The sequence below is a fragment of the Mchenga conophoros genome, linkage group LG19 (assembly GCF_057382185.1).
Source record: "Mchenga conophoros isolate Kocher_MC1m ecotype Shallow Benthic linkage group LG19, M_conophoros_male_GT1.1, whole genome shotgun sequence".
NCBI classification, from domain to species: Eukaryota; Metazoa; Chordata; class Actinopteri; order Cichliformes; family Cichlidae; genus Mchenga; species Mchenga conophoros.
Genome location: NC_140544.1, coordinates 1,151,148 through 1,175,434, shown reverse-complemented (window position 1 = coordinate 1,175,434; position 24,287 = coordinate 1,151,148). Strand labels below are relative to the sequence as shown.

Sequence of the window (24,287 nt, the reverse complement as noted above, 5' to 3'; positions counted from 1 at the left end):
TGGCCAAGAAAAATCCAGAAATAGCAAGACAAGCACATATATTGAGAAGGTAAACAAAGTTCACACTGCAAAAACACTCAATAAGGATCACCACGGTCAAGAGTTAGATCAGCAAAGGAATAACTGAATTTGACAAATTTAATCAATGACAGTAAATTCAGAAACATTTATTGAAATAAAGACTAAAACTCCTCACCAGCTGCACAAATTGTAAGTTCATGACTAGGGATGGGTATTGATAAGATTTTAACGATTCCGATTCCATTTTCGATTCTGTTTAACGATTCGATTCCTTATCGATTCTTTTTTTTTTTTAAAAGGAGAACACTAAAGTCGATTAGCTTAGAACTGTGTTTTATATCTTCTCTTTGAACAAGATAGAAATTTAGGAGTAACATGGCCTTACAAACCCAACAGTGAGATCTAAAGAGAGCCACAGCCTACGGCTCTTCAATGGGGTGTCACAGGGTCCCCAGGAAAAAAAATGTATATGTAAAATAATAAAATAAATATTCTCCTGTAGCAATAACAAAGTTTAACATAAATTATTCTGTAGCAATTACACAAGAATATCCAGTAATGTCCTGCCTACAATTAAACACATTCACTTACCAAAGTGAAATCGGGGGCATGTGCTGTGGCAAATGGGTGCAAGCCTTTGACCACAAACTGAGTCACTGCTCGGTGACATTCGTCTATCCTGGCCTGAAAGGAGACGCTACCGGTAGACTGCAGCGAGAACTGCCAGCATCTGAGCCAGCCAGACTCTGTCTCTCTCATCATGGTTATCTAAATGCAACGCACAGTAATAGCAGGTTTTGTAATAAGGTAAATCGCGCTAACATAATGTGCAATGCTAATTGATTAGTTACCTGCAGTATTAACGGGAGAGGACGTGGAAACGCTACCGCTGCTGCTGGGTTGAGCTTCGCTAGTCTGGAGCGGATCAAAAACACGACATTCGTTGAAAGCAATCGCGTGTTTTTTGAGCAAATGCTTTTGCATGTTCATAGTGTTTCCTCCCTTTGATGAAATCTCTACTTTGCAAGTATTGCACGTTGCCCTGTTGTCATCCTTTCTCATAAAGTGTAACCAAACTTTTGAGCGTTTGTGCCGCTCAGGCGCCGTGTTTCCTACTGGGTAAAAGACGCTACTCAACGTGATGACGTCATTCGGGGCGACTGGAATCGATAAGGGAATCGTTTTTAAAAGTGGCAAACGATTCCAAGGAATTGAAACAGTGGGAACCGGTTCTCAACAAGAACCGGTTTTCGATACCCATCCCTATTCATGACTGCTGGCCAAAATAGTCTTAATAGAAGGTACCTTTACCCATCAGGACACAGCTAACAGGCCTCCTGCTGAGGTTGTCTTGTCTTTCCTGTCCCTCCTCATTACTCATTGTGGGTTCCCACATTTGGCCCACACACCTGTCAGCAATCAACTCACCTGTGACTCATGACTTAGTCAGGCATCCACTACTTAAGGTGGTGGCTAATAGAGGTGGGAATCACCATACACCCCACGATACGACATTATGACAATACTTCACTCACGATACGATATTATTGCAATTTTTTTTAATTATTTGCGATATTCTGAGTATTATATTTTGCGATTTATCACATTTTTTCTACTGCAGATTCTGTCCATAAAGGTAAACTTTATCAATATTAATTTTATCTAATATCAAAGTCTCACACTCAGTCGTTCTCTCATTTCAGTCAGTTTTATTGCTGACAAAGTGAACGGTTTGTATTACAGTCTAGTCCAACTAAACTAAATGCAACCATCTGGTACAATTATAGCAATTTGTAAAAACTATGCGGCCCCTTCATTAACTGAAGAATGTGAAAGTAAATTAAAACAAAATATAATTTTACATTAAATAAAAAGTTTTAAATTTAAATAAAATAAAACATTTTGTCTTAAATTAAAATAAGTAAACTGTCCTGTTTGTTGCTGCCCTAAAAAAAAGTTAAACAGACGTCGGTCTTGAGCTTGTGAGTCGGGAGCTGTAACATTTTCTGTTTTTGCTCCAGAGCGTGGTTTGCCACCAAGTTTCTATTGAAAAACACAGTTATGCGCCGCACTCTCCCCAAGACCCTGATTACTGCAGGCGGTTTAAGGCTTGTTGTGATGCCAGATTGAGCTTATGGGCGAAACACTTCACATGCAGGTATCCCGCTAGCTGAGTGGCAATTGTCATATTAGAAGTATTGTCGGTGACAACTAGGGATGGGTATTGATAAGATTTTCACGATTCCGATTCCATTTTCGATTCTGTTTAACGATTTGATTCTCGTATCGATTCTTTTTAAAAAAGGAGAACACTAAGGTCGATTAGCTTAGAACTTTGTTTTATATCTTCTCTTTGAACAAGATAGAAACTTAGGAGTAACATGGCCTTACAAACCCAACAGTGAGATCTTAAGAGATCCAGCCTACGGCTCTTCAATGGGGTGTCACAGGGTCCCCAGGAAAAAAAATTTATATGTAAAATAATAAAATAAATATTCTTCTCTAGCAATAACAAAGTTTAACATAAATTGTTCTGTAGCAATTACACAGGTCCATGCGTCGCAAGTTAATGCAACCCTTTCTGCTGTGCTCAAACTTTCCTCAACTTTACGCTTCACGTCTATGTAGAGATTGGGTACGGCTGTGTCCGCGAGAAAACGTCGTGATGGTGTCACATACCTGGGTTCCAGCGTCTTGAGCATATAAGAAAAGCCCTCGTTTTCCACAATGTTGTAAGGATGCAGGTCTTTGCAGATGAAGTACGTGATAGATTATGTCATTTTCTTAGCTCGCTCTGAATTGGCAGATAGCTTTGTTAAGCTAAGAGTGTCCAGTGTTGGTCGATTTTTCAGTTGAGCTGATTTAGAGCTAGCTTTGCCGTCCGTGGTTAATGCTATTTTTGGATGGTGTAATGTAAGATGGGCCCTCATGTTCGTAGTATTCCCAGACTACTTTATTTTCATATGAAACTCCTTGCAAATCCAGTATGTCATATCCATCTCATTTGTCCCATCCTTGTTAAAAATGTTCAAAATACGACCAGACGTTCGATTTAAACGCAGATGGCAGTTTCCTGATTTCTTGCTCTGCCTCCATCTTTGTTTGATCAATTTTCCCATGTGCTGACCTAACCTCTGCTGACCTCACTAGAGAAAAAGCTCAACCGCACCGGCTGGTGGACTGGAAGTTTTTGTAATAAAATATCGATGTCTGCTGTCCCTGTATCGATACATTATTAGCAAACAAAATATCGCGATACTACGCAGTGTCGCTTTCCCCCCCCCCACCCCTAGTTTTTAGTTCATGTCTTGTGTAATTTGGTGTACCCCAGCCTTTCCTCCCTGTTTCCCCTTACTTAAGATTAGCTTCTTGACAGCTGAGGCATCAGTGTGTACATTACATGGATCAACTGAAGGGTCAAATGCATCTCTCAGGTCCTGTGTCAGGTGCATTTTTGGACTTTCTTTCAGACATAGTTCATATACTTCTAAATATCTGTAGTCCAAGTATGTACAGGGAGTGCAGAATTATTAGGCAAATGAGTATTTTGTCCACATCATCCTCTTCATGATGCATGTTGTCTTACTCCAAGCTGTATAGGCTCGAAAGCCTACTACCAATTAAGCATATTAGGTGATGTGCATCTCTGTAATGAGAAGGGGTGTGGTCTAATGACATCAACACCCTATATCAGGTGTGCATAATTATTAGGCAACGTCCTTTCCTTTGGCAAAATGGGTCAAAAGAAGGACTTGACAGGCTCAGAAAAGTCAAAAATAGTGAGATATCTTGCAGAGGGATGCAGCAGTCTCAAAATTGCAAAGCTTCTGAAGCGTGATCATCGAACAATCAAGCGTTTCATTCAAAATAGTCAACAGGGTCGCAAGAAGCGTGTGGAAAAACCAAGGAGCAAAATAACTGCCCATGAACTGAGAAAAGTCAAGCGTGCAGCTGCCAAGATGCCACTTGCCACCAGTTTGGCCATATTTCAGAGCTGCAACATCACTGGAGTGCCCAAAAGCACAAGGTGTGCAATACTCAGAGACATGGCCAAGGTAAGAAAGGCTGAAAGACGACCACCACTGAACAAGACACACAAGCTGAAACGTCAAGACTGGGCCAAGAAATATCTCAAGACTGGTTTTTCTAAGGTTTTATGGACTGATGAAATGAGAGTGAGTCTTGATGGGCCAGATGGATGGGCCCGTGGCTGGATTGGTAAAGGGCAGAGAGCTCCAGTCCCACTCAGACGCCAGCAAGGTGGAGGTGGAGTACTGGTTTGGGCTGGTATCATCAAAGATGAGCTTGTGGGGCCTTTTCGGGTTGAGGATGGAGTCAAGCTCAACTCCCAGTCCTACTGCCAGTTTCTGGAAGACACCTTCTTCAAGCAGTGGTACAGGAAGAAGTCTGCATCCTTCAAGAAAAACATGATTTTCATGCAGGACAATGCTCCATCACACGCGTCCAAGTACTCCACAGCGTGGCTGCAAGAAAGGGTATAAAAGAAGAAAAACTAATGACATGGCCTCCTTGTTCACCTGATCTGAACCCCATTGAGAACCTGTGGTCCATCATCAAATGTGAGATTTACAAGGAGGGAAAACAGTACACCTCTCTGAACAGTGTCTGGGAGGCTGTGGTTGCTGCTGCACGCAATGTTGATGGTGAACAGATCAAAACACTGACAGAATCCATGGATGGCAGGCTTTTGAGTGTCCTTGCAAAGAAAGGTGGCTATATTGGTCGCTGATTTGTTTTTGTTTTGTTTTTGAATGTCAGAAATGTATATTTGTGAATGTGGAGATGTTATATTGGTTTCACTGGTAAAAAGAAATAATTGAAATGGGTATATATTTGTTTTTTGTTAAGTTGCCTAATAATTATGCACAGTAATAGTCACCTGCACACACAGATATCCCCCTAAAATAGCTAAAACTAAAAACAAACTAAAAACTACTTCCAAAAACATTCAGCTTTGATATTAATGAGTTTTTTGGGTTCATTGAGAACATGGTTGTTGTTCAATAATAACATTATTCCTCAAAAATACAACTTGCCTAATAATTCTGCACTCCCTGTAGTTTCCTCAGACTTTTAAAAGACACACTGCACTCCATGCAGAGGTATGGCAAGTTTTTGGCTAAAAGCTCTTGGGTATCAGCTTGTTAGTGAACACCTTCATATTTGGCTTTTTTGTAGATTCAGCTCATGAAATGGGAACCAATCATGTATTTTTGTGACAGGTGCCTAAAGATATAATTGATTCTCATTTATGTACAAACTATGTTTCATCTCTTGAATTAGGTGCCTTTTTTATAAGTACATATTGGTTCAGTAAATTTTATTTACTTCATACAGTAGCAATTTGCTTGTGTACTCTGTACGAATGACACTTGGTTTTGCTAAATCGTGTCTGACATTCTTCCCTTATGTCTGTCTGTGGTACAAAATCAGCTGGTTAACTCTAATATACTGGAGAGAAAGAAAAATCGCCAGAACAGATTCCACCTCCCCCAAGATGAATTCCCTTTTCCTTTTGCTTGGCTTATTATTGCGCCACTCTCAATACAATATGTCCTTATTGAAGCTTTCAGATGCAAATGAGAGCCCTGTCACCTTCTCTGTGTCCCGCCTGACAGCTGTGAGGCCTGCTACCCAACCTCCTATAATTACTACTAATTGTTATTCCCCAAGCAGGCATCAGCATAGCACTTCAGAACACCCAGCACCCTGTTATTTGGACTGGGGTGCTGTGATGTGGTATTATGTTGTAGGTTTATGTCTCTACCTTGTTAACGATTGGTTTTGATTTTTTAAAAAGTAAATAAAGAAAAAAAACATGAGATGTGAAGTAACTTATTTAGTGAACAAAGGAGAGTTTAGAGCGATTCACAGAAAATGATTTAGCAAAGAATTAGATTAAATTAGACTACAGTAAGTCTACTCAGTATGGTACTTGCAGCTGTTCTGCATTTGCTAGTTATGTTTCAAGGGACCTACTTTACTAATTTCTTGCACTATTAGAATAGCTTTGTATGATTGATAACTAAAAAGAATCCCTGTTTATCTTAAACAACAGTCCCTCAGTTTATCCTCTGTCTGAAACAAGTCATTTTAGCTTCCTGTCCTCTTCTTGTATGCCAGCTTTATTTTGATTGGGTGCCCCTCGTAAATGAAAGGTTTTGAACTATACGTGAGTGGAGCTTTATGCTAGATACAATCACATTTAGGATATCTGGTTTCATTGATATTATCAAGAAAAAAAGAGTAGAGAAAACTATCAGCTCACAGGGATCATTACATACTGACCTCAGGCGGCCTTAGGTGAGATTTTGGGCATGTTTAATACAGTCCCAATCAAAGGTTTAGGACCACACCTCCAAAAATCCCATAAACCCCCCAAAAACAGAAATCAAAGTTCCAAACATGAACTCCGTAATGAGCAGCTCCACCGTTATTGTTGATCACTTCAAAAATTCATTGCGGCATGCTTGATGCAAGCGCTTCCATGAGGTGAGTGGGAACAAGTGGTGAAGACGGCCGCATGAAGGGCATCTATTGTCTGGAACTGTTGTCCATGTTTGTAAACTTCCCTTGCCATCCATCCCCAAAGGTTCTCAGTTGGATTTAGATCACAAGAACACGCAGGATGGTCCAAAAGAGTGATGTTCTTTTCCTGGAAGAAGTCCTTTGTCCTGCAGCGTTGTGTGCTGTAGCGTTGTCCTGTTGATAAACCCAGTCGTAACCAAACAGACGAGGGCTCTCAGTCATGAGGACGCTCTCTGCAACATCTGGACACAGCCAGTGGCCGTTTAACGTCCCTGCACTTCCTGAAGCTCCATTGTTCCACTGAAGGAAAAAGCACACCAGACCATTATGGCGTCCCCTCCACTGCGGAGCGTAGAAAACATGTCAGGCGGGATCTGCTTGTCATGCTGGTAATGTTGGAAACCATCAGGACTATCCTCATCAGAGAATAAAACTTTCTTCCACCTTTCAGTGTCCCATGTTTGGTGCTCTCTTGCAAAGTCCAAATGGTCAGTTCTGTGGCGTTCAAGGAGACGAGGCCTTTGAAGACGTTTTTAGTTTTTGAAGCCCTTCAGTCTCAGATGTCATCTGATGGTTATGGGGGCTGCAGTCGGCACCGGTAACGGCCTTAATTTGGGTCTGTTCCATAACCCTCAGGATCATTTATGAATTTTCAAATGTCTCATTGCATCCCACCTCAGCAGCGATGGCGTGCTGTGAGAGACAATGCTTATGCAGTTCAACAACCCGGCCATGTTCAAAAGGGGAATGTTTTTTGCCTTTGCCATCAGAACATCATGACAGTGTGACTACCTGACAGAAAATGACAATGAATCCACATTTTTGCATTTTGCATTATGTGGTCCAAAACTTTTGATCAGCTGTAAAACAGCCTGTGTGTTTAAGTTTAAGTGGTGTGTTTAAGTGGTGTTTTCAATAAATTGCATGCTCAAAATTTTTTGTCTCACTCCCAGTTCTTCTTGTTGCATGTTGAAGTTCTACTTGGAACCTTGTTAAGATCCAACCATGCAAGATACGATTTTTTTTGCCATTTCTCCAAAAGTCTTAAACTTTTGATCGGGACTCTATCTGCCATTGTAGCAGCATATATACGACAGAAAGCACAATAGGACCACTTTTAGTGAAGTGCTTACTGTTAATAAAGGAAATGATGTATACTGAGCAGTTACTTGTAAGTGGTTTAAGCAAATCCAGGAGTGACATAATTGCTATTACTGTTGTAATTACTTGATGCTGACCGAAACAAATTCAGGTTGTATTTGACGCCATTTCAGTCAGTTTTTGGACTAGTGATTGATTCAGGAATAAAAAAATAGATAAATCATATTAGTGTTGTATGACAGCTTTCATACATTCCTTCTAGACAATGGGCCTCATATGTGGGAATATATCAGAAATGTTAATTTTCTTCTCACTGTAGCATTTCCTCATGGCGTTTATTTGCTTGCTGGTCTTTTTTGCATTTAATGGAATTGAGGAACTTTATGACAGTGCTGTATGAGATCGCTTTACTTTGGTATTTCTTCATTTATGTCTAAATTTAGATTTGACAAGTAAAGCACTGCTTGCCTTGCTTGTCCTGGCAGAACATCACTGGTTTCTGTTTTCTGCCGTCTCCCTGTGGTCTTCTTTTCTGTTCTTTCCCCACGTCCCACAAACCAGTCGCAGCGATGGCTGTCCCTCCCGGAGCCTGGCTCTGCCGCATGTTTCTTCCTGTTGAAAGGGAGATTTTTTTCCCCGCTATCACCAAGTGATTGCTCACAGGAGGCTGTCTGTTGCTGTGAATTAGCACTACGTTAATAAACTGAATTGAATAAAATTGTGTGTGTGCGTGTGTGTAGGTGGGAGATAATGTAGATGAATCAGATGCTGTTTGCTGCATTGCAGTTGTTTTCTCACATCATTTCCTGTGGGCATTAGACGGAGACAGAGAGTAGTTTATCTGTGTCAGAATGGTGTCTGTCTGTCTCTGTGCATGTCAAATCTATGTTTATCTGGACTGACAGCCCTGAAAATCTTGCTCGCTCGCACGCACGCACGCACGCACGCACGCACGCACGCACACACACACACACACACACACACACACACACACACGTGCACATATAATTAGTCTGGAGAAGAATATACACAGGGCTTTGGGCACCAATGTTTGTTATTCACACAGTGAAAAAACTATTGGATTTTTATGAATGGCTTTATTAAATAAAATAATAAAAAACATTAATATACAATATTAATTAAATACTCTCTGTTTAAAACATTTGCCTTTCAAGATATTAAAAATTAGACATTACAGCACATAAAAGTAAATAATATTTGTGTAGCAAATGAAAATAAGGTTTATAAGATTCAGTTTAAACACCTGCTCATATCTGTCTGTTTATATATGTCCATAGTCAGAACCTCACATACATCAGAAGTTTAACTGCTGAGCTTCTAACTTGCCAGAAATCCAAATGCACAGTTCTTCACTGTTAATGGTATTTTCCTTCAAAGTGCATTGAAAAGTAATTAGATTTAACTTCCAGTGCAGTTTAAAAAGGTAAAAGCTTTACAGTCAGCACTGTAGAGTTGTCAGATGTGTTTCTCTCATTATAATCTGGATAACAATATTTTTAGTATTAGTATTAGTAAAAGTTCATTGGTGCTCAAAGATTTCTCTGGATGTTTACTTAGATAGCGCTGACTTTGTAGATCGTACAGGTGTCGTACTCTCCCTAGCTGCTTTTGGTAACAGATGGTTCTACTGTGGTTTCTTCTCTTAAGTATTAAAATGTAGTTTGTTTTTTCCTTCAGCACCCTGTGGACACAGCGATCCTTGTCTTGGCATTCCTGCTGGTAGTATGAAATGAAGCATCGGTTACAATCAGAAACTAGTTTGGTGTATGGAAAGCTTACATGAAACAAAGAGAGTTTGAAAACTGTCCATCACGGCCACAGTGTATCACAGGCATACGTCAGCCATTAAAATCAAGGAACCACTACTGATGGATCTAATTCGATAAATCAAATTCTTCTCACAATAATATTTTTTCAAAGGAAAAAAAGCCATTTTATTTTTTTAAATTAAAAACTCTGTCTGCTCTCCAGTTCTGGTGTAAGTGATGCAATAGCAACAGCTTATCTAACATCTCTAGAAGCATACCGTTGTTATTTTTGATGGTGAGTAATGAAATATAATAACTGTCCAACCAACAAAGGTTTGGCTACAAGCCTACAGCTGTAAGGCAAGTCTTATGATTGTAACCCTGTTAAAATAAAAGGGAGAAGCTTTGTGTCATCGTGGTTACAATAATGAACACATAAGGCTGTGGAGCAATACAGTTTAATGAAAGTGTATCCTGTAGTTTGGATGAACAGCAGTCCTCCATGCTGATGTTTGATTTTGTCAGTTCACTCATCTCAGCCTGCGTGATGTCACTGTGTTACCTTGGCACACACTTTTATTCCTGGAAGGTGATTTATTTTATTTTATTGTATTTTTTTTACCTTCTAGAATCTACCAGCTCTCGGGCAGCTGAAGCCTTTGTAGTAAATCCTGCTCCCCTGTGATTTGAAGATGTTTGGATACGGGAGCACCACTGAGATGCGTTTGATGGTCCTTAATAATGTAGTTGTTTATGTATCTGACATTGCAGATTTATTCTTTAGAATGATAAAGTAGCTATTAGGAGACTGACTCTGAAAACAGTCCCGAGGATGCAGTTAAAACTGCACTTTGTATTAGTCTGACCCTCCTGCTACATTCTTTCTCTTTTTACAACATCGCTTCACCAAATCCACTCATTACCACTCCTAAAAACAAAGTGAGGGTCACTTTGTTTTTCATTTATTGAAAAGGACTCCTTCAGCTCTGTTGCTAAGTCAAGTGAAGTGCTTCTTATCTTCTGTTAAAACTATAACTATGAATCATTTGTACTGGAGCTGTAAAAAAAAAAAGTGTATGAACACAAACCTTTAAATCTCGCAGAAAACAAAATGTTTTTTATTCCATCATCGTGTACCAAATTTTTCTTTGTGATTGAAAACATCCCTCGTTTGTAATTTTAGAGCACTGATTGTAATGTTAATGCATCCAAGTTGAAAATATACCCAGCGCTAACCTTGACCAATAATTTGTGCATCTATTTAGACTTTCAGATGACGTGAATAGGTATTTCTATATTACGCATCCAATTAGTCTGCATTTATGCAGTTGTTCAGTTTACTTGTGTTTTGTCCAGCACTTGTACAGACTCACCTCTGCTCACCTCTTGACATACTTACCATCTAAAGATTGCAAAATGAATAAGGCTTTGGAATCACTTTGTTCCATGACTAATGGTGTAATTTAGCTGCATTGATGTGCAGTAGGAAAAGTCCTTTGAAGTAGAGTAGAGCAAGACACTGATGCAGCAACTCAAGCAGCCATCTTCAACATCAAAGAGAACAAATAGTTGCCATGGAGGTAAACATCATCCCTCCGTCCCCTTATTCCTTTGTCATTACTTCTTTCTGTGTACCGTCACTTACTGTTTGTACTGAAGCAATACCTGAAAGCCTATTTGTGTGAATCTACTCTTCCTTTTCTGCTGGACACTTTATCAGGTATACATTCAAAGTACTGGGATTCACCTCCTTTTACCTTTAGCACTACCTTAATCGCTCATGGCAACAAGGTGTTAAAACATTCCTCCGAGATTTTGATCTACTTTGAAATGATGCAGTTGTTGTATTTGAATACAGTGAATTTACCAGTTTCAGATTATTTGAGCTTTGTTACATTGCGACCTGATAGCAGCAGCCATCAAAAGATGAGTACACTTTGGTACTAAAGGGATGGACATGGTCATACAATGGTGTTTAAACAATGCTCTCATGGTGCTACTGGGCCCAAAGTGTGCCAATACAATATCCTCCGCACCATTGCACCACTACAACCAGACTGAACCGTTGATACAAGACAGGATGAATGTTTGCATGTTTTTATCCAAATTCTGATCTTATCATTAGAATATTGCAGCAGAAATCCAAAATCTGTCACCACCATAGTAAAGAACAAACAGCGATAATTCCCCCAACGTTTCAAGCACAGTGCATACACAGGCAGGTTGACAAACATGGAGGAGCTGGAGGGGAGAGTGAAAAGCAGGTCCAATATTATCTCTCAAAATCAGCCAACCAGTGAAGCTGTTGAAGGACAGGAGAAATATATTCTACAGAAGCGGTTCTGGTAGTTACACGAGCAACTGCATTTTGGACCAGCTGACGACTATGGAGAAGTAACCAAGAAAAGACAGAATTACAATAATCAACGCGGAGTGTAACCAGGGCACATACAAAAATAACAATCCGGTCGTTAAGTCTGACGTCACTAGTCGTGTCTGGACCTAAACTCCGCTGCAGGTCCATATATCAAACGATCACTATGGCATTACTGAGAGTTGAAAAACTGTCTAAAGTCTTTCATCTTTAATAAAATGATCAGCGTTCTGCTCTACCAGGTGTAACAATTGAGTTTAACATCCAGGCATCCATGAAAACGGAATTTATGACATTTAACGGAGTTAGAAGTTAGCAGGGAGTTAGCTTGCTAGCTTCTATCTAAATACAATATAGCATGTCCTGACTGCGGGGTTTTGGAAACAAATTAAAACGTACAGCTCTGTTATCACTTCCAGCATAAATGAAGACAGAAAACTAAACAGCAGTGACGTTTGTAGGGTTACTGAAGTTGGGCTAGCTGGTATATAATGATGTGCTACGTGACCGCTAGCAACACAGCTATGTTAGCATAATATAAACAAGCTAACTTTTTTTCCACTGGATAAAAGTTAACGTGAGTGTTCTCGGTGGTCAGGAACAAATGTAATCGCATGGCAGGATGCTGTAAAAGGACCAAACTTCAGCCAGGAGAACAACTGAGATAATCCATCCACAATACGAGGTTAGTCATTCATATACTGCTGCATGGGCTGGGCTGTAGTTACATCCTAAGGTTTTAAAAACTGAGCTTAAATAAATGATTAGTGGTAATAAAAGCCGAGGGAGGTCAACAGTGATCACTGACTGTTTTAGGAGCTTTTTGAGATTAAATAGAAGAAAATACAAAACATTAAACATGTTAACAACACAAAAGCCATATTAAACGCAGACTACTTTAGACCCGGAAGTAGGATTCGTCACGTCATCACTTAACGACCGGATTGTTTGACGTCCTGGTCACTTGCTTGTCCAACAACACTTAAAACTATTGAAAACATTTATAAAAGAAGTTTAAAACTACTTGACAAAAAACAGACTTCCCACCACCACTGTCATGTGTTAAAAAAACATAAATTATTGAACTTCAATAATTTAGTGGCACCCCCATACTCTGCAACCCGCCAAAGGGGGCCCAGGCCCATCCGGACCGGGGCCTAGTTCAGCAGCACCTTTTTGGTTCCCAGATGTTCTGTACTCATAAAAAACATTCATAGCTTTTGTCCCATCACTTTTGCATGTCATATTATAATAAGTGAGTCAAATTTTAGTTATGTATTTACAGCATAACAACAGAATTTAACAGTTTAATCTTTTAAATAAACATATTTGTGAAATTGTTTTAAACTTGTGACTGTTTTGCAGTTTTTTGTGTGTAGAAAAAATACACTTTACACTTTCTATAATTTAAATGTAAAAAGTTATTTTTATACAAAGGTACATTTTTATTCTTGTAATTTTATACATATATATCACATATTTAAAAATAACAGAAAAATTCAGTAAAACCTATTACTTAAACATGTGTTAAACGTGTTACAGATATTTTTATAGTGTACTGCAAAAATAGATTTAAAATGTTGACGTCACTTTATAACTGGGATGTTTTGTTAATGTTCTTGATGACTTGATGTTAAATAGAAAGGCCAACATGGCTGATGACATGTGGAAGAGTAATTTGTATTGACACATCGATTGCTTTAGACAGAACAATAATGATGTGATGAGATGGCCTATTCTCTCTTGGCTCTTGGCGAAGGCGGTCGCACTTTTCTCCTCTCCTCCTTCCCCTTATCTTCCCTGCTTAGCCTCTTATGTCCTTGTCTTGTCTCGTGTGTATTACTTTCCCTCGAACAGTCTCTCACTGTCGTTCTCTAAAACCTAAAAGAGAATTATGGATTTGATCAACTGGTCTCTGAATGCTATTGACACCCTTTTCTCAACGAGGAGTCTGGGCTTGGGAGAGCCCGAGTGCCCTGGAGGGACTTTCCCTGACGGATACACGATGGACGGGTGGCAGAACTGGAGGATCATGTGCCTGGCGGGACTGTCGATCGAGGACGCTGAAGATATCGACCTATTTGGAACCATGATAACAGGGTTCTTGCTGATTGGAGCTGGCTTGGCCCTGGCTTATCGGAGAATTAAGAGAGCAGAACCGGCTGTTCAAACCCCCCCAAGGCTGCCCGCTGGGATTGAAGCGATGGGTTGAGGCGCGACTTCTCACAACGAACGCAGCATGGTTAACACCTTGGAGACGCTTACAGCTGCCCTGAAGACTCAAAATAACACCATTGAGCGTATGATGGGATACATCAGAGAGAGGCCTGCTCAAAATGAGAACCTTGAGCGAAAGTTGGATCACATCGCAGAACGGCTCACTGCAGTTGTGGGGTCTCAGAATCACAAGAATGACAACACCACGGACCAGAAGTTTGATACCATCATGGGGAGGCTCGCGGCTCTACAACGGGAGATTGAGAGACCAGTGTCGGAGTGTTAAAGATCAGGTTTGAAATTCTCCTAAGCTGCTCGCATAAAAGAAAAATCAACGGCATCAACATGCGAACACCACGGCGCCAGCTGCACGGCTCAAGGCTGGAGCCGCACAAAAACTCCCTGATAACGACTGTGTTGAGTCTGTTCCTTCCCATCCCATGCAAGGCCACCTGGTTTGGCTGGCAGACTGTTTACTTAGCCTGATAGGGTGAAGGACACTGTCTCAGCTGAACTATGGACACCCACACACATACACTTACACTGATAAGCACTCACACATCCCCCCTCCCCTTCCAATGCCTTCGATGCTTGTTGCCTCCTGGGAACACGAGGCGGGTCTGGGCCCGCGCTGGAGAGTCGGCGCAGTGGCAGGATGGCTGCTGTGTTGCCTGGGATTACTCCTTTCCCCTACCCAACCCTGTTGCTGGTCACGTGCTCTATAATGTTGTGCTGTGGACATTTAAGTGCTTTCTGTGCAGAGGAGTTTTTTTGTTTCCTGTTCTCATTCTGTCCTCTATAGCCCAGCATGAGCAGAGGTCTCTTTTTTTCCTCTTGTACTTTCCCATTGTAGTGTACATTTCAGTGTTTTTTTCTGTAATGCAACCGTTCTCTGACTTGTATCCCCATGTGATGTCTGTGTTGTGTGTGTAAGGTCGGGGGGCGGGTTCATTTCACTGCAGTTTACTGCATGTGGCGATTAAAAGTTGATGATGATGATGATGATGATGGCCTTTATTTGTCAGTTGCAGGTCTTTTGCCCACAACCGAGATGACAGACCTTGCCGACCGTACATACAATACAAACATCACATTGGGGAGACAGGTCAGGCTAGGTAGCGAGGAAAAAAAAACATTGAAATGTGTAACACAGAAGGATAATACAGGAATGCACAGATATCAACACACCACAGCACAATAAACACAGACAGCAGCATGGGAAAGTGTTCCAGTGTGTACATCTGATCTGGGACCGCTGCAATCTTTCGACTGCGCCTCCAGCTGACCCGATGTCCACATCAGAGGGGAGGCAAGCGTTGGAGGTGGCATTGGATCCAGGGTAGGGAGGGTGATGCGTCAGTGAGTGCTTATCAGTATCAGTATGTGTGTGTGTGTCCATAGTTCAGCTGAGACAGTGTCCTTCGCCCTGCCAGGCTAAGTAAACAGTCTTCCAGCCAACCCAGGTGGCCTTGTATGGAATGGGAAGGAACAGACTCAACACAGTCGTTATCAGGGAGTTTTTGTTCAGCTCCAGCCTTGAGCCCACAGCTGGCGCCGAAGGGATAGCCGCATTATGATGGTGGTTTGTCTTTTGCAACAACTCATGAGAATTTCAAAGCTGTTCTTTAACACTCCGACACTGGTCTCTCAATCTCCCGTTAATAGCTGCGAGTTTCTCCATGATGTTATTTACCTTCAATTCCGTGGTCTATTCAGGCTTTTGCTCACAGAGCAGATTCTGAGACCTCACGACCGCAGCCAACTGATCCGCGATGTAATCCAGCTTCCGCCCAGAGGTGTTATTCTGAGCCTTCACTGCAGCCGTTAGCGCCTCCAAGCTCTTAACCATGCTGCACTCAGTGAGCCCTTTCTGAGAAGTTGCGCCTCGTCCCATCGTTCCAATCCCAGCGGGCAGCCTTGGGGGGGTGGTTTGAACAGCCGGTTCGGCTTTCTTAATTCTCCGATAAGCCAGGGCCAAGCCAGCTCCGATCAGCAAGAACCCTGTTATCATGCTTCCAAATAGGTAGATATCTTCAGCGTCCTCGATCGACAGTCCCGCCAGGCACACGATCCTCCATGTCTGCCACCCGTCCATCGTGTATCCGGCAGGGAAAGTACCTCCAGGGCACTCGGGCTCTCCCGAGCCCAGACTTCTCTTTAGGTTTTAGAAACAGACTGTGAGAGAGTGTTCCAGGGAAAGTAATACAAAAAAACACACGAGACAAGACAAGGACATTAGCAGGGAAGATAAGGGAGAGGAGAAAAAGTGCGTCCGCCTCCTCCGAGAGCCAAAGTAGTGACTTGAAGCAACTGATCAGCCTACACTGTCAGTGTCATCTGTCGTATGTAGCCACGAGCCATTATTAATAGTCAGTAACAGTACTTTGACCCGGGGGCCTGCTTCGTCTGATTATATGAAAATATTACAGTTTGATAAGATCAGCCAATTCCTTCTCCTTGTTCTGTCCACTTCAAGTGTTTTATCTTTTTCACACTCACTGGGTATAAGCAGCCATTGATGGACTTACACATATACATGCAACCTGAGTTTTACTTTTCCTGTTGCGTGTCTTACTTGGCAGGATATTGAGATAAGGACCAATGCAGGCCTGTACCTGCCCCAGATCAGCGACTTGTTGAACAGAGTTCCCCGGCAGATGCTGTTGCTGCTGAAGACCAATGACCTGCTGCGAGGCATTGAGACCACGCTACAGACCAGGGCCTCATCCTCATCCTTCATCAACATGTCCCGCTGCTGCATACGAGCCATAGCCAGGTAAGAAATGTACTTTCAGAAAGAGGTGACATAAGACATGACATAAGAATCTGTTAACATATCAAAGTCTTGGCTGGTCTGTGAGTTTTGACATGTTTCACTGGTAACATAGAATTTACATGAGTGACGGCTCTTTAGAGGTTACCTTGTTTTCAAACTGCAAACTTTTTGCTTTATGGTAGGTGGAAAAAGAATCAAATATAATAACCAGGGTGTTTTGTTTGCTGTATGTTGCAAACATGTGGAGGTTACTTTGAGTGACAGTTTGACCAAGACTTAGATTTCATACATGTAATGGAGGTGAATGAAATATTCTTTGTGCTCTTTGGAGCACTGAAAAAACCTTTTGATAAAATGTGGTATCACCTGTTCTAATTGCATCAGTTTTTAAAAATTGAAATAGGACACCCAAGAACCAAATGGACTCTCCAATGTGGACAGCACATCTCACTGGGTTTGTGCAGCTTAAATGAACAGAGGATAGTGAGGGAATGTGGCTAAAGAAAACTACATCTATGAAACTACCCAAAGGTCCAGTTGGGCTGCAGGTTGGTTCCATTTAGATGAACAATGTCAAGAATCCAAATATTCAATACCAATTTATCCATGACTAATGGTATGAGAACCTGGGCTTGAAGTGAAGGGCTCCATGGGCTGCTGATGAAAGTAAATTCTCATTTGTGTGTTCATTAACATCTTACCATTGTCATCCAAAAAACAACAAAACTTTACAAATAAATGTGGTTTCTTTTGATTGCACCATATTCTGTTTGTGTGTTTGGCAACAACATTTTAAAATGTCTGTGAAGATTCTCAGTCATCCAGGTCATCGTAGTCAAAGGAGCTTGCAAAGAAAAGCGTCTGGACTTCTTTAAATTAACGTCTTCAAGTAACTTAAAGAAGTCCAGACGCTTTTCTTTGCAAGCTCCTTTGACAACATTTTAAAATGTATTTTCCTAACGCTTTGAACATGTACAGAGCACATTGATTCATTCTTCTGTGCATCACAGTGCAAACGTCCTCACTATTCCCACAGTGGTAAACAGATGATGGCTCGTGCAATTGTCTGTGATTTTGTGTGAAACTCATGAGAAATGGCTTTTGAGAGAAATCTTGATTTTATGACCCAGACTGTGCCAAAGGCATAACCACTTCCTCTTTCTTCTGCTTTGTCTGACAGGCACAAGAGGACTAAAACTCAGAGCAGGAGAAGGCGTGTGCAGATCACGCTGGCCGAGTCTCTCAGCCTGTGGAAACTCTACATGTATGAACTGTTTCTGTGGCTGAAAGGATCCATGACCATTCTGATGCCATTACTACACTGAGACATATTTGGATGTCAACCTTGTTTTAAATTCATCTTTTACCTCAAGTGTCCACTCATTAGTGTTCAGATAATGATTGTAACATCGTTATCTGTAATTTACTCAGTATGCTGTACATTGCATTTTCAGCAGGTCACTATTGTTGGGAATTTTATGACGTGAAAAAACATTCTCCTGTAGGTTCTGTAGTGCAGAGATGGATCCTACAACATGAGCTCCGAGACATCTGGAAACCTGAACTTTTCATTTTAGCTTAAAAATGAAATATCGCAGTTTATATTCGGTAGGGAATAACACATACAAAATACAAACGGATTAGTTATTAGTTAGTATTAATTAGTTGTTAAAGGTGCATTATCTAAAATTGATGGTCAATAGAGCAGGAAAAATAGTAACTCTTACCAACACCTGATAAAACTCACCTGCAGATATCTACTGAGCAGCTAGCCTAAATGTTTGGCCAACAGCAAATTTGTGCTGTTGTCATCTTTTTACATGGTGGCACATACCAAACATGACATCATCATGAGGGTGGGTGTGGCTTAGCAGGTAGAGCGGGTTTGTTTTTCAATGGGAAGGCTGATGGTTTGATCGCCTCTGAGAAGCACGTGAGACAGTATTTGTGACAGAGAACGTCACATAAATGTTGCTGTATTAACTTCTATTCCTCTTGTCTTCATTGCATACCTCCACCTCTGCAGGCTTTCTTCCACCTGCTCCCCCACTCTCACTACAGATAAAAGTTTTATCCACACACGTCATAGCCAGGAGGACTCCTGCCTGAGCTCATCTCTTTACCTGCCCATCACCATTGCAACCAACAGCTGATCCCTGGTGTAGTTCCACCCCCACCTTGATCCCATCTGTCACTCCTATGCACACCTCACCGCTGCCTTGCTGTTCTCATATATGTCCTGTGCAGCCCTCACCTGCTGCTCTGCCACTCCTAATTTCCTCATATAATATCCCAGTTCCTCTCTTGGAATGCTGTCAGGCTGTCAAACAGAATGAACCCGACAGACGGAAAAAGAAAACGAAGGAAACGAATCATGACCCCTGGATCATGTATAAAACGTTTACCGTTAGGGTCATATGATCCTCTCAATGATAAGAAAATGGTTTATATTTGAATGTCAATTTAATGTAAGTCTGATACAGATCAGTTACAGATTTCCTACATACAGTATACAGTAGTCTGCATCTATCCCTCAGTCACTCGTTCAATGAAAATCACCTCACACTGTCCTAAACTCATTATTTACAAATGTTCTTGGCAAGAATGTCAAAAGTGGACAACTAAATGATGTAAGTGACCATTCCCCATGTTTTATCACAAACTGGTACAATCCCATTAAAAAATAATTAGTCAAAAACATATTTTCTCTCTGAATCATAACTGCAGTAAAATCTTTGTAGATGATTTAAATGAAGCTTGCTGTCTATAATGACTCTTCTTAACAGATACTGTCCAAACAATAAAACACAACTCTTACCTCACACCTCAGTGTCTGTCCTCATACATGTCCTGCACCACCCTCACATATGTCTCTGCCACTCCTGACTTCCTAACGTAGTACCACAGTTACTTTCAGGCACCCTAGCATATGTTTTCTCTAGATTTCCTTCTGACCTTCTGTATACTTCTCTGTTAACAAAAGTCCACTACAGTCTCTCCTGGACCTTTTTATACCTCCACAGGTGTGTCATCGGACCATTTGCCTCCCACTCTGCTTCGTAGCTGCCCTCACGTTCTCCTTTCGAATCATCACTTCCTGATTCTCTCTCATGTTCTTCATTCATTAGTCCCTCAGCGTATTCCTTTTACTCCTCAACAGTGTGTTACAAAGATGAAACACACGTCTTAGTACTCTCCTTAGTCTTAACCCACGTCACATCATTACAGCTTCCTCTCTCTGCCTAGCCAATCAGTACATGTCCTTTTCTCTGTCCGGGATCACATATAACTCATACAACTATAAGCCTTTTCGTTTCCAGTTTATTTTGCTGTAAAACCTCGCTCTTTGCTGGACACCTGACATCCCGCCACTCCTGTCTGCTTTCTCCATTTCCCTGATTATTCCACTTCTCTTTGAGATACCTTTCTATACTTTCTCATTCCACCACAAGAGAGGTCTCCTTGTCTTCTTTCCTCTGTCCACGAGATACACTAAATACCTTCTTGACTGTTTCACTCACCACTTGGGCTTTACTTTCCCAGTCATCTGGTAACTTGTCCCTAAAACCCAGAACCTGTCTCAGCTCCTCCTGGATAATATTCTTCTTTCTTCAGTTACTGCCATTTAGTACTTACCTCTGCCTTCCCACACACCACCAGTATACCCTAACCCAGGGGTCGGCAACCTGCGGCTCTTTAGTCCTTACAGTGGGGCTCCGCGTGGTTTGGGAAAATAAATTAGAAGTATTTAGCTGAAGTGTATTTTATTTATGTTAGTTCTTTTTTAACTTGTAGTTCTAAATTGTTAGATTATTGTGATGTTGAAATACAAAAATACAATTATATTCTATTATTTCTTCATTGCTCAAAATAAGCGTCACACTCGCGGGAGCCGGCGTACTCGCCGAAACACCATTAATTTATCGAGACTTTCAACCCCAGGTTGGCCAATTATGGATCTTCGGATCCACATTATGTCAGCAGCTCCACCGTGAACTATGTTAAAACAAACACCGCTCACGCCTCACAGACGACAGCTTACAGTCCTGCGTAAAGATGAAAGTGACTTCGTACAGCCCCGATTTGAAGACGCTGTGCGCAGAGGTTCAGGAGCAGAAGTCCCGTTGTAAACATATCACGGCAGACCTTGCCGTACGCACACAGCCGGCTGTAGCTTTGCAGCTCACAGCCCGACACACACCAACACAACAGCATAGAGAGCACAGACGTTAAGGCGGCGAGGCGTGATTGCGGGTGCCGCTCAGGTGCGTCCGCCTCCCCTGCAGCGGCGCTGCAGACCACGCCCCGCCACACACATTAACCAGGTAAAATACATATTTAGAATTTTGTAAATATTTATTTTTCTTTCTTTTTTTAGCAGCATAGAGCTTTTTTCCCAGTTATTTTTTAAAAGTCAGGTCAAGGCTCCAAAAGCACAAAGGCGATATAAGGGTGGCTCACAGCAGTTTTTGTTTGCTGGATCATTTTAGTTCAGCTGGGTGTCTTTGCTTTTGCATTTCTTTAAGAGTTAAAAATGTGTTAATTACTTAAATAAAATGTAATTTTCTCTGTAGCACTTCATGGATTTCATAAGCAGCACACCTTAGTTGTTCACACAAAGCATAAAAGTAAAAAACAATATATACAGTGTTATCTTCATTCTAGATGTCAACAAGTATTTGCAGCTCCCAGTGTTTTCTTCTGCGTGGAAACCAGGTCCAAGTGGCTCTTTGGTGTTAAAGGTTGCAGACCCCTGGGCTAACCCATGTCTACCCAACATCTGCTCATAAACTCTGTCTACTAACATCTGCTCCAGTTACCAGTTACATCTGCCCTCCTTACCAGTCCCATAGTACATGTAAAGTCCCTACCTCCACACTCCTGCCTTCTTTCTCCCTGCCTCCAAGGTTTTCACCCTCTCCTCCTATGTTTGGGGCAACAGCACACAGTTTCCTTGGACAGCATGCTTGCCAACACACCGGAGGTTGTAGTTGTTAACCCAAGCTCTGACTGACCCGATACAGAAATCTCATTCTTGTTGATGTTTGATTTGGCAGAATCCCACTGCTGACACAACCCTCCCCTTTTATTTGGGCTTAGGACTGGAACCATATTTTACATACTGCACCTTTAAAACACACGGTGATTACTCTGGATGGCAGAGCTTCCAAATGAATGTAAGAATATTTAGCTCTCATTACCGGTCATGTTATGAAATTCAGTAGTCCTGATATTGAGACAGGAAGTATCATAAGCTGCCTTTTAACCCTGACTTGGCCAAGAGACTCATAACATTATTTCATAATTATCGTCAAATGTTTCGGTCTAAAATTTCAAAAAGGTCTGCTGGAGCGAAACAAACATGTAAAGGAAATGACGTCATAATAATAAAACAGTGAAGCAGCCAAGTGCCACATCTTTAAGCCTTTTTCAAAGTGCCACAGATACAAATGCTGTTTCAATGCTATGAGCCAACAAAGTGATGAAGGGTGCTGAGAACTAGAAGAACAACCTGTACGAAGCTCAGTCCTGACAGTATTTCTAACTCATTCCTGCTCCTCTACAAAATACCTCAAAGATGTTTCCATCAGATTACAGAGGTTTCTGCTGATGGTGAATGCATCTGATGGATAAATAGCTTATGATAGAATTATAGTATGTGACTGACCGTGTTTACCATTTCAGAGTACTGTTGATCTTAGGTCAAATACTAGGCACTCATCCCTTAAGCGCAGCAGTTTGTGTTACTGACTGTGAAGCTGTCTGAGCTGACAGATAACAGGTACAGCGATGACAGAGACTGAACTTTTCACACCATCTCTGAGCCTGAGTCCAGCTTCAGAGAAAGCTCGTTCCTGCCCCTTGTATCCACAGTCTCATTCCAAAGCTGGGTGAGGGTAGGGATGCAGACTGACTGGTAAATCAACAGCTTCAGTTCTGGAGAGCATCGCAAATTCACATAAAAATTATGATATTAGTATTTATTCATAATTTTTAAGAAACCAGACACTGGATGGTTTACAACAGACAGGAACTCCATTTCTGTTTCTGTGACATTCATGTCTTTTATTGTTTTATGCAGAAGTTTCGCTTCATCTTATTCAGTGGATGACTTTTGATTTATGAGGAGAAAATATTATTTTAGTGTTTGGCATAAAAAAAAACTGATGTTCATTAAAGTTTTTCTATTTTTATTGTCATCTTTACTTCTGGATCCAAGTCAAATAGAAAAGGCTTTGGGTGTAGTGGAAGTTCAATGACGTCTTCACAGTTCACCACCGTGTTAGAGCACACAGGCCACAGTGTTTGTACTTTGCACTTCTTAGAATTAGCATGTGCAAATAATGAGGAAATCCTACACATGTCTTTGAAACAGCTGGTACGACGGAGATTATCTGAGACTTTACTGATTCTTCTATGAAATGATCCAGCACTGACCCTTGTGCCATGGCTTGAAGGAATTATCATTTTAGGTAATGACTGCTTATTGTTATGTTATTATTCTTATCTATTGAGCATGGAGTGTTTATTTTATTTGTATTTTTTTATTTTTTTTGTCCTGTTAAAAATTAAACGATTTTGTGTGTTTTGAAAACCAACCACTGCGTGTTTTGACTTTATTATTGAAATACAATAACCATGGTTAATAAAACGCAAAAGCCTTTACAAATTATTTCACTACAACAAAGAATGAAATGATCATAATGAATATCACGTTTGTTTGGAACGTTATAATTAGCAGGTGGACTGTTTTAAATCAAGACTGTTAACCTGGAAACTGGTCTTATTTTTTCTTTGGTTATATTTAGACTCAAAATATGTCTGATTGTAAAATTAAGGTTGCATCCAAAAAGTACACACTAATCAGAGGATGTTAAACTGTGACATCGAATGATGTTGATAAAGTTTTATTAACAAGATTTCCACTCAAAATTTTGTAGGCTGTAGCTCAGGAGCTAGCACGGTCAATTCCATAATTAGATCTACTGATTGGATGGTGGTAAATGGAACCTGGGGATTCAATTCCTGGGTGCCTCAGTCTGCATGCTAAAGTATCTTTGGGAAAGATACTGAACCCCAAGTTGTTGATGAGGCATGTTTTATAAAGTGCTTTGAGTGCTAAAGTAGAAACGGGCCATTTACCATTTACTCACTGATCAGTAACAAACTGTATAAAAAAAATAACTTGAGTGTTACAAGCTAACTAAATGTAAAATGTAGTTGACTCCAGTTATCATATAAATATATATGATGGTACGTTTTTAAAAAAAAGTTTATTTAACCATTCATTTTACGTTTTATTATTGGTGATTATTATTTATTTTGATAATTATCTCCGGCTGTTACTCTTAAATTGAGTCATATCATGTGCAGTTGCCACCAATCAAATGAAAATATAAAACACTATACCTGTATCCCACTAATCAGTGTTTTTGAAGGCCCGACACTGTGATTCCTGTTTCATTCCTTCTGTGCCACA

The 24,287-nt window shown here is 40.9% G+C and overlaps 1 protein-coding gene and 1 pseudogene across 3 annotated transcripts in view; both read left to right on the top strand.

Moving 5' to 3' along the window:
* Positions 1-23,402, top strand: part of adck1 (aarF domain containing kinase 1) — a 90,525-nt gene extending 67,123 nt beyond the window's left edge. For all 3 annotated transcript variants that reach the window (XM_085257348.1, XM_085257350.1, XM_085257349.1), the window contains 2 exons: positions 16,614-16,807; positions 17,988-23,402. In XM_085257348.1, the coding sequence (XP_085113474.1) occupies positions 16,614-16,807; positions 17,988-18,132 (339 nt within the window). In that variant the 3' untranslated portion in view covers positions 18,133-23,402. The remainder of the gene's footprint in view (positions 1-16,613; positions 16,808-17,987) is intronic.
* On the top strand, positions 13,345-14,381 carry LOC146551416 (uncharacterized; annotated as a pseudogene).
* Positions 23,403-24,287: the final 885 nt, after the last annotated feature.